This window comes from Lipotes vexillifer, unplaced genomic scaffold (assembly GCF_000442215.2).
Source record: "Lipotes vexillifer unplaced genomic scaffold, Lipotes_vexillifer_v1.1 scaffold542, whole genome shotgun sequence".
In the NCBI taxonomy this organism is placed as follows: domain Eukaryota; kingdom Metazoa; phylum Chordata; class Mammalia; order Artiodactyla; family Lipotidae; genus Lipotes; species Lipotes vexillifer.
In genome coordinates this window covers 1591627-1602607 of record NW_006773166.1, presented here as the reverse complement: position 1 = coordinate 1602607, position 10981 = coordinate 1591627, and the positions used below count along the sequence as shown (strand labels likewise).

The 10981-nt window shown below is 50.5% G+C and overlaps 1 protein-coding gene across 1 annotated transcript in view; it reads left to right on the top strand.

The window, feature by feature from the left end:
* The window catches only part of ADCK1 (aarF domain containing kinase 1), a 109585-nt gene that overhangs the window by 60903 nt on the left and 37701 nt on the right, over positions 1-10981 (top strand). Inside the window, exon 5 of the mRNA XM_007448146.1 lies at positions 10188-10346. Coding sequence (XP_007448208.1) covers positions 10188-10346 — 159 coding nt within the window. The remainder of the gene's footprint in view (positions 1-10187; positions 10347-10981) is intronic.

Below are 10981 nucleotides of genomic sequence, written 5' to 3'. Positions count from 1 at the left end.
GCCAGCTTCTAGAGGCTGGCGGCATTCCTTTGCTTGTGGCCCCTTCCTCCATCTCCAAAGCCATCAGCATAGCTTCTTAAAATTTTTCTCTCTCTCTTGTCCTTTCACGTCTGTTTCTGTTGTCATATCTCTGCTCTGACGCTGACCCTCCTGCGTCCCTTTTATAAGGACTCTTGTGGTTCCATTGGGCCTACATGGGAATTCACGATACTCTCCTCATCTCAAGAGTCTTACCTTCATCACACCTTTGGGGATTGGGATATGGACATCTTTAGGGGGCCATTTTTCTGCCTACCACAGGGCCAGATGGTAAATATTTTAGGTTTTGCAGGCTACACACTCTCTGTTGCAACTACTTAATTCTGCCGTTGCAGGATGAGAGTGGCCATAGACAATAAGTAATGAATGGGCATGCTGTGTCCCAATAAAACTTTATTCATGGTCATGGAAATTGAATTTCACGTAATTTTCACATGTCACAAAATATTATTATTTTGATTTTTCTCTCTTAAAAGTGTAAAAAAGTATTCTTTGCTTGTGGGCTATAGAAAAGCAGGCGGTGGCCTGGATTGGCCCATGGGCTATAGTTTCCTGGCCCCCTGCTCTAGATGCATAATATCCTTTAACCTTTAGAACTCCCCTACCAATGAGCATTATTATCACTCCCATTTGCAGAACGTTAGTGCAGCTAAGCAGTTTGCCCAAGGCCACTTGGCTATATGTTGGCAGATAGGGTTAGCCAGGAGTGTGCGTGGTTTCCCCGAAATGTGAGCTTTATCTTCCCCGTAGATCCAGCAAGTCTGGGTTTACCTCCCTCTAAAATTCCTGGGCACTGCTTCTGTCACATGCAAAGTAAATCTGGGAAACTTCTTTTTGGATGGAACATGCTCAGGTGTTCAAGAAAGACTGCAAGGGCTTTGGTACGCGAACCCCCTTGTTTGGGGCTCTGAGGCATAGGAACATAGCTTGGGTTCATTTGCTATGTGTCATTTTGCCACCTCCCAAAGACTAAGGAAGTCTGTCCTGACAGCAAATGGTGCCGCTATAAGCAAAGAATGCTTAGGCTTTAGTTTTTCCCTTCCTATATTTTTGGGTGTAGGAACATCTGAAGGTTGTTGGGAGAAGGCCTTTGGGGTCTTGTGAGGGTGAGCCCGTCTGGTTTTAGAAGTATGAATGAGAGTCACTATGGCCAGGCTTTTTCCGCCGTGGGCATGAGCTGTGGATGAGGACCCTCCTCAACCAGGGGGAGACCCGGGGAGCCCAAGTGGGCCTGGATTCCAGGTTGGGAGTTGGTGGTTATCTTCTCTCTGGCTCTCTGCTGTCTCCATAACTTATTCCCCTTATTCATGGTTCACACAGGCTGTCCCCTCTGCCTGGAAGGCTCCTTTTTCCTTGCTTCAGCTACTTAACTAGTGAACTGGCTCCTCATCCTTCAGAGCTCAGTTCTTTGTCTCCTCCTCCAAGAAGTTCTCCCAGCCTGGGTTTAATCCTCTGAACACAGGCTCTTATGGTACCAGCTACCTCTCTCTTCATGCACTTATCAGAGCTGGCCATTTATCCTTCTTTGTGATCTCGTGATTAATTCCTATCTCCCTATTGGACTTCACGTTCCTGTAGTAACTCCAGAGGCTGGTGGCCGTACCCAATTTGGACTCACTCCCCATTGAGTCCCCACTGACCAGCACAGGGCCCTGCACATAGTAGTCACTCAATAAGCATTTGTTGGATGAATAAACGAATGACCTTTAGGGAATATATTCTACTCTGTACAATGGGGGTGATTGTATCTCCTCTACCTTAACCTTAAGAGAGGGTTGAGAATTACATAAGAGCAAGATATTATGCAAATACAAGGAATTACCCATGGTTGAGCATTCAGTGCCTGCAGAGCAAAGATATCCTGACATCCCTTATTCTAACCAAGCTCAAGTTCAAGGAAGAAGTGGTGAGTCCTCACATGGGCAGGCATGCAGTGGAGCATGTAGAGCTCAACCTGCCCGATTCTTGGGTCTGAGCTCCTGGCACCACCCATCTCTGGACCCTGGGATGGGGTGTGAGCACTTGACTCCACGGGCGCTCTGCAGCTCCACGGACAGCTCATCACCTCTGTACTCTGATCACCCAGGGGATGCCTGCCCTGGTGGGGCCCTGGCTGTGGGAGTCCTCAACTTCATACAGTACTGCCTAGGATCTCTGGTCTCTTTACCCCAGAGATCTCTGTCACAGGCAGAGACATAGACCTGTCACCCTGTGCAGCTGGACAAGTTATTAAGATGGGAAATGTTGAAAGATTAGATTTATGACGGCCAGTGGTGGGTTATGAACAATAATTTATCAAATGTCAGTGCCTGCAGCCTACAATTTACAGAAGGTTTGCTTAAACTGAGAAGATCTGATTGGACTGTGCCCTCCCCCACCTCTAATGAATGACAGATCTAATGGATGGCTTTCCGGGCTGGCTGGCCACACTGGGTGTTTATCTGCTTTTTATTAATCATTATCACAGCATTTCCATAGAATCCCTCTACCCACAGCTCTCGAAGTGCCCAGCCACCTTGAGGGAACCGTAGCCACTTCCGGGAGGTGTTTTAGCTATCCTGGATCAGCTGGAAGGCCTGGAGTCCCCTCACCAGGAAGAGGATGGGGAAATCAAACCTCATATCCATTCATTCACTAGGAAATACATACTGGGCACCAGTTGTGTGCCAGGTGCCTTGGCTGCAGTGCTGAGCAAAACAGAAGTCTATCGTCTAGAAGGAAAGAGGGAGATGAAGCAAATATAAATAGAGGCAAAAGGGCAGTTGTGTAATTGCTCTTGAGGGAGGCAGTGAACTCTGAGAATGTACACAGGGAGGCTTCCCTGAGGAGGTGACAGTTGAGCTGTGATTTGAAGCATGGGTAGGAATTCCCTCGATGAAGAATTCCTATTCATTCCTTCTAGGCAGAGGGGATGGCACGTGCAAAGGCCCTGGGCGGTGAGGGAGTATGCTGGTGGTCAAAAGAGGCCATCTCTTCAGGGAAGATGGAGCTTGGGGAGGGCAGAGGGAGGAGGAGGGGCAGGACGCGCAGGCAGGGTCAGACCCTGGGGGCCGCGCTAAGGATTTTGGCCCCGGGAAGCTGGTGAAGAGTAGTTGAAGCAGGAAGTGACGTGATCAGCTTATGTTTGGAAAACTCACATTAGCTGTATGGGGAAGATGGCTTGGCACAGAATGGAACAGGCGTGGGCAGACCAGTTAGGAGTCTTTGGCTGAAAGAGGATGGTGGCTCTTACTCACTGACAGAGCAGACCTGAGAGCCTCCTTGTCCAGTGTGCTCTTTTCATTAGACCACTGTGTCCTCTTCATGGAGGCATCAGACGGGGCACCCACTACTCCTGCTACAATTATTGGGGGGTCTTCTGTAGGCTCTATTCTAGACCCTTTATGTATGTTGTTTCATGCAACTCTATGAGGTAGGTACCCAAATTCCCATTTTACAGATGAGGAAGCTGAGGTACAGAGGGATTATGTCACTGCCGAAGCTGATGCACCTTGGAGCCAGAATTTGAGTCGGGGCAGTTTGACCCAGAGTTTGCATTGGAATCACTATGCCTTGCTGCCTCTCAGATCCGGCTGTCCTGGCCAGCAGGTGGGCAATCCCAGGGAGCATGCCCATGGCCATCCTAGGGTGGGCTGCTCCTGGCTTCTTGCTTCTCCTTCTGTCAGCTACTTTTTACCATCCTGCAGGAGAAAAGAAGCTTGGTCTGACCTGTGATGCCCTTGGCAGAGCCAGGTAGATGATTATCCTGTACCTGGAGGCTCTTCAGCAAATTGGTAAGAGTTTAGCATCGTGCCAGCCTCCTTGCAAGAACTTAGAAAGGAATGCTCTTTTGTAATTTCTGGGGAGGACCCTTGTTGAGAAGGGCCTCAGGTTCTGCTGTTGGCCTAGCTTGGCAGTAGCAATAGCTAATGGCTCTGCAGAACCAACACTTTGATCTTTTAGAACGCCAGAAATAACACAGATTCCGTGGAAAACAGGTTCTAGGTGTCCTTGAGCTATTATTGTCATTACGATTTTTATTATAATAAATTGTTCTGAGTGGGAAGCTGGAGATGGGGCTGCGCCCACCTCGAGGCAGGGCAGCTATTGAGTGGGGAGACGGAGAGACACCTGGATGCCTTGTCCCCTCCCCTGACCCACCAGGGTCTACATGGCGATATTGGGGGTCCCCTCTTCTTACCTTGCCTGAAGGTCCTTTCAGGGTTGGGTTAAGCAGTACTGGGCAGGGGGCACTCTCTCCAGCAGGTACTGCTAAAATGCAGGTGTGTTTTTCAGAGGCTGTTGCCTTTTTCTAGTAGGACATTCGGCTGCACCAAGGTCTCCTCATGGCTAGGGACTGCCTGTTTTGTTGGCCCATGTTCCTAGCATGGTGTCTGTCATTTGATGGGCCTGCAGTAAATATTCATTGGCTTAGGCTAAGAAATGGCAAATTGGTTTCATTTCATATGTTAACTTCTGTCAGTTGGTAGTGGCTGCGTGGAACACTGGGTTGAGAGGGATTTTGAGGCATCATCTGGGCCCAGCAGGAATGAAGGCTGTGATTGATTAGTGATGTCTGGCAGGGTGTGCTTGGGGTACATTAATTAGCTATTGCTGCATAACAAATTACCCCAAAACTTAGTGCCTTAAAACAACAGACATTTGATATCTTACAGTTTCTGCGGGTCAGGAATTTGGGAGTGGCTTACTGGATAGCTTTGGCTCAGTCTTTTTTTTTTTGCTGTACGCGGGCCTCTCACTGTCGTGGCCTCTCCCGCTGTGGAGCACAGGCTCCGGACGCGCAGGCTCAGCGGCCATGGCTCACGGGCCCAGCCGCTCGGCGGCTGGTGGGATCTTCCTGGACCGGGGCACGAACTCGTGTCCCCTGCATCGGCAGGCGGACTCTCAACCACTGCGCCACCAGGGAAGCCCTGGCTCAGTCTTTTCATGAGGTTCTAGTCAAGATGTTAGCTGGGGTAGAGTCATCTGAAGGCCTGAGTGGGGAGGGAGGAGCTGCTTTCAAGACGGCCCACTGTTGGCAGGAGGCCTCAGTTCCTTACCACGTGGACCTCTCCACAGGTTGCTTGAGTGTCCTCGTGACATGGCAGTTTGCTTCCTCCTGAGCAAGCATTCCAAGAGAGAAAGCAAGGAGGACATCTTGGTGACAGTCTTGGGAATTGGACAGTGTCACTTCCTCCATGTGCTGTTTGTTAGGAGTGGGTCATTAAATCCAGCCCCTACTTGAGGGGCAGGAATTGCAGCAAAATGGGGTATCAGCTGATAGGGTGACTGTGAGATGTAGGGGTTCCTGGTGCTGAGAGGGGGGATGGATTTTCTGCCCAAGGCAGTCATCAGACATCAGTGTTTTGGCAAGAGTCCTAGCCAGCTAGAGCTCTATTGTCTGCCTCAGGCTGGGGTGGGTATGGTTCACTCCAGCCACTTCATTAGCACGGGGACTTGTCCTTCCCCCCATCAGGCAGCAGTGGATGGCTGCTGGCACCCAGCCAGGTGTGGGGTGGGCCATCTCAAGACCTTGAGAGCCAGATGTTGTTTGCTGCTGATGCCATGGTAACCTGCTCAGGTGCCCTGGGCAGTCTTCCTGGCTCCTAAGTGGGAACCGCCTGGCCTTGGCATCAAGGCCTGGATTTGCTTCTGTCTACATCCGGAGCTGGCCAGTTCAGGGTTTGCTGGATTTGTTAGCATTATCTTTTGGCGATGTAGTTTCTGAATCCAGAATATGTCTGATGTGAATGAGTATGGGGACACCAGGATAGAGTATTTGAAACTGGATCATCTTGGAAAATCTGGGACATCCCCCATCTTGTGACTGGTGGGCCAGTCCCCATGAGGCTGGGGCTGCCTGGGCTGCAGGCTCTGGTGGGGCTGGCTAAGAGACCCAAGTGAAACTCCCCCCAGGGGTCATGTTGAGGCTTCTCTAGAAGATCCTGACTTCCTGCCTCCTTATTTTGGGCTGAATGAGGACCTGGCCAGTGCTTGGCTGCTTAATGTGGCATTTTGGAAACATTGCCCGGTAACCTGGCTTTATGGGAATCCTCCTTGTTGATTTTCTGGAGGGTCTCTCACTTTGCCCAGTACTAGGGCATCATGTCACGTGGTCTCTTGATTCTTGGACCCCAGCTGAAGGCTGTCTGCTGACATTTTTTTTCTTCCTGTTTTACTGAGATATAATTGACATCCGTCACTGTATTAGTTTAAGGTGTACAGCGTGATGGGTTGACTTACATATATTGTGAAATGATTACTGCAATAAATTTAGTTAACATCCGTCATGTCATATAGACGTGCTGAAGTCTTAATCTGAGCCCCTGGTGAGCTAAGCCCCTAGGAGGTGACAGATTTCTTCTTGCCCTTCTGACGTTCATAATCTCCCCACCCCTTACACACACATGCACGCACACTTGCGCACGCACACACACACACACACACACACAAACACAAACACACACCCCAGACCATACAAAGCTAGAGAAACTTTTTCCCTGATTATTTTTCCTTTTCCAGACAGGGACATTGATATATTTGAATCATGGGCTGACAGTAATTAAAAAGCACATAACGTCATTTTAAAATGTAGTTGTTTTAGTTAATTGATTTTGTCGCCAGACCCAGAGGGAGAAAAAAAAGAACAGGGGAAAGAAAGCCTTAGAAGGGGAGAGAGGTTTCTGCAAGTGACTGGAGGCAGCTGAGGGCCCTGCTTGAATCGCTGCAAATGCTGCAGGTTGTTTCTGCTAATGGTTTTCTGCTAAAGGTCTGGGGGATGAGGCCTGATTGGAGGGGGGTGACGTTTGTTTCAGCTGCATGAGGGGTAAAATTCTGCTTTTGGGACAGGGTCTATTTTTCCTTACTCTCTATCAGCATAAAGTACTTCCAGCGTACACTTTGAATCAAGGTTCCATTTACAGATACTTTATTCATATTTAATTACAGCCTGTAGCCCCAATCTTTAATTACGGTTTTTTATAAGCCGGCTAGGAACATTCACTAGCAATCAATAATCGTGTGTGTGTGTGTGTGTTGTGTGTGAGTGTGTGTAAGCACAGGAGGGTGTGGGTGTCTGACGTGCTTACAGATAAAGGGGAAGAGGATGGCTGCAGGGGCACCCCAGAGGTGGTGGGAGTGCATGGATGGGGTGGGGTGGGCGGGGTATCTGCCCAACAGGTTCCCTGGGCCGAGTGGGTAGTGCATCCTCACTTGCCATGCCTCTTTGCTTCCACTGGTCAAATTGAGGATTTGGGCAAGTCATCACAGCTGGGCCTCATGCAAGGTGCTGAATGGGCCCCTGGGCTTTGGTGGTTTCTTGGGGCCCCCCCCCCCGACCCCTGGTGGGAGCAGGGAACTGTGGGAGGCCCCCCTCCGCATTCCCTGGGGATATGGGGGAACAGTCCCCCTCTTACCCTGAAGACTGGGACATGCTTGCCTTGGCGCGTTCCTCGCCCCGTCCCCCCACCCCCTGCAGCGCTCCTGGCAGCTGTTCCTGCCACACAGCCCTAGTGATGCCACGTCACTCTTCAGTTGCCGTGACTCTGCAGCGTCTCTGCAATGACTCTGATTTGAAGACTGGTTGTCCTTCTCAGAGAACAAGCAAGTGTTCCCAGGGAGCCAGGCGGAGGCTTGGGGTGGGAGTGGCGTCAGATGACCCCCAGGTCCCCTTGCCCATCCTAGCTGCCGGAGGTGAGGGTCTGAGTTCACAGCTTTTCTCTAGAAAACATTCTCCTTGGTGCTCCTTCAGGAATTACCAGAGGCTTTCCAAGGAAGCGGTGTTGATCTCATTATGTTACGGACAGGAATGTTGCTGAAGTTCCATCTCCCTTCGGTTCCTGGATCCCAGTCCCAGCAAGGGGGTGGGGAGGAAATGGAACTCTCATGTACTGGCCTCTTGGGGGTACCGGGCACCATGCCCAGGTTTCTTTCATCTATCCCTGCTGGGGCCTGAGAACACACTGTGTCAGTCAGAGCCCCTTCAGTTGTGTGTGACAGAAAACAACTCAAACTACCTTCAGCAAAAAAACATATTATAGGGTGGGCATCCAGGCACGGCTAGACCCAGGGGCTCAGCCGTTGTGACCAGGATTCACTCTCTCTCACGGCTCTGCTTTCCTCTTCGTTGCTACTGTGTGACCCCTGGTAGCTCCAGGCTTCAAGTTTAATTTTCAGCTTCAAGTTGAGCAGAAAGAAAGAAAAGCGCTTCTACAGTTCAAGCAAACGTAAAACAGTTGAGTCTGATTGGACCAGTTGGGTCAATCTCTGATGTAATCAGTGTGGCCTGAGGTACCCGGGGTTCTGAATGATCAGGCCAGGGTCTCACCCCACTCTGGAGTAACAGGTGGAGTCCACCTAGGTAAATCCCACTCGTGACACGTGCTTTTATGTGTGAGGCCTTTGGAATAGTAGCAGTGTGGGAGTAAGATGGTCCAGCCATTTCAGAAGGAGGAAAGAGTTGATACAATCCCTCTCCAATAGAAAGAATAGTGGATTCAGTCCTTCAACAATATTTGTTTAGCACTGACTAGTTCCAGTCCTGTTCTAACTGTAGGGAAGTCAGCAGCAAACAAAACAGAAAAAAATTGCTGCCTATTTGGAGCTGATGTTCTAACGCGCTATAGGGCCGATGGCCCTCTCGTTCTTAGTCTAAGCCCAGGTCCAGGATAAAGCATTCTTGTGTGGAGAGACCCAGGGTGATTCAGGGGGATGATGTGGGAAGAATCTGGCCCTTAGGGAGCCCAGAACTCACGAGGGAGGGAAAAAGGCAAGTTGGGGAAGGGGGCAATAGGAGGGGTGCAAATAAATACCCAATAAGGAAGAAGGGGGACGGGAAGCCAATCTGTACCCATCTCCTGTGACAGAAAAGGATAGGCCCCTCCCGTGTTGCCTGGACCTTTGGCCCCCGCAGGATGTTGATAAATGGCATGGAGTTAGTGAAAGCTACCAAAATGATGACAGGACTGGAGGGAGTGATTTATGAGATGAGATTAGCAAAGTGATGGTGCAGCCTAGCAAACAAAGGGATGGGGTGGTGACCGTGGGTCGTGTGACCTCTGAAGTCCAAGGAGAGGAGAGGGGCTGAGGGGTAGGATGGAGTGGCTGCTGCCGAAGGGGGACAAAGAGAGGCAGCAGGGGCACGGACTGAGTGGACCTCAGCATGAGAGCCTGGGTGGTGTGAGAAGGAGCGGAGGCATGTGGCATACATATGCACATTTGCGTGCGTGCGTGCGTGTGTGTGTGTGTGTGTGTGTGTGAACGTCTGGCCTTTCCAGAATTGTGAGGCTATACAGGGAATTCAAGAAATGGAGGGGATGAGAATTTCAGACCTGGACAATTTTGCAAAAGGCTTTTGGGGCCCTCCTTCCCATCTGGTAGAATATTCATATCTGGACCATCTATCTGACCACTCAAGTCAGACAGACCTTTCCTTCAGGAGAACTGGAATGGCCTTTCTAAGAGGGAAGGAGGGAAGGAAGAATGGAAGAGAAGATGGAAGAGTAAGGGGTATATGTTCCATTTCATAGAGAAAGTGAGGCACAGAAGGGGCAGGGATCTGCCCAAGGTACTTGGTGGGGGGGGGGCATCACACCTGAAGACCAAAAGCAGGGCTCTGGTATGCAGAGATGTCTGCCAGGTGGCTGGGTCAAGAGTGGACTTGGAGACCCATGTTGAGGCTCAGGCAGCAACAAGTGGTAGCTGTTGGGTTTGGAGCCTCTAGCCTGGGCTTCCTTGAGCTTTTCAGATTGGCGGGGTTGGAACATCTTACATCTGATCCCCGGGCTTGGGCTGCCCTGGGCCCAGGTTCTGTTAACTTTTGATCATATCCATATGTGAGAGCCTCGGAGACACGACGGTGAGTAATTAAATAGGTGGATGACGCACGGTTCTGAACACTCGAGATGGCACTTTTTTGGCTTTAAATGGAGGTGCTCAGGGTACCCCTGCACAGGTATGAGACCGACCCTCCACATGTGTTTTCTGTCTCACTCCCTGCACTGGTGGCTGGTGTGAATTTCCATGGCACTAAAGGGCCCAGGCAAAGCAACTGATAGAGGAGAAAATCTGTCTTGGGGGCACTGGGCAGTGCTGGCCCTGGCCCATCCTCCTGGCCCCTCTCACTGAATTGAGTCACCTTAATTGCTCTGTCCTCTCTCCACTCTTGACAGATTCATGATTTGTTCATGAGCTTTGATGACACCCCTCTGGGAGCTGCCTCCCTGGCCCAGGTCCACAAGGCGGTGCTGCATGATGGGCGGACGGTGGCCGTGAAGGTCCAGCACCCAAAGGTGCAGGCTCAGAGCTCAAAGGACATTCTTCTGATGGAGGTGAGAGCCTTCCACCTTCCCCTTCCTTCATGCTCATTCTACATTTCCCTGGGATCCAGGCAGTCCCAGTGAAACTCGTTCAAGGCCTGTAGTTTGGAGTGTGGCCCTTTGAGCAGCAGAGTGAAAGAGGAGAGCTTGAGACCACAAAGGAGGTGTCATGACAGCGCTGTGACCAGGGGACCCATGGCAGGGTTGCTTGATTTTTGATTCATTCCTGGGAACTGTCTGTGGGTGGTCTCAGAATACGGTGGGCAGCTGCTGGGGCCAAGGAGACCTCAGGGGGATATTGTAGAAATGAGACGACCCACAGGTGATTTCCTTGGGGGTAGAAAAAGTTACTTCCTAATTTGTTAAATTATAACAAAAGGGAGCATGTGGTCAATCAAGGGATATGGAAATGGCAGGCAGATCGCATAGAAATATTGATGCAGATTGCACATTTGCTTCCCTGATATTTTGTTTTGAATGAACAAAACGTGTATATGCCCTAAAATGGCCCTGGGACAGCTGTCGTGGGGACTGTGCCTCAGGACTTTTCTAGCTCCATGCCTGGAGCAAGGAAAAAGGGTGAGCGACCAGGGCTTGGGCGGTAGCCAGCACCCCCAGACTGCTGGAGGTCAGCAGTCTGCCTACCC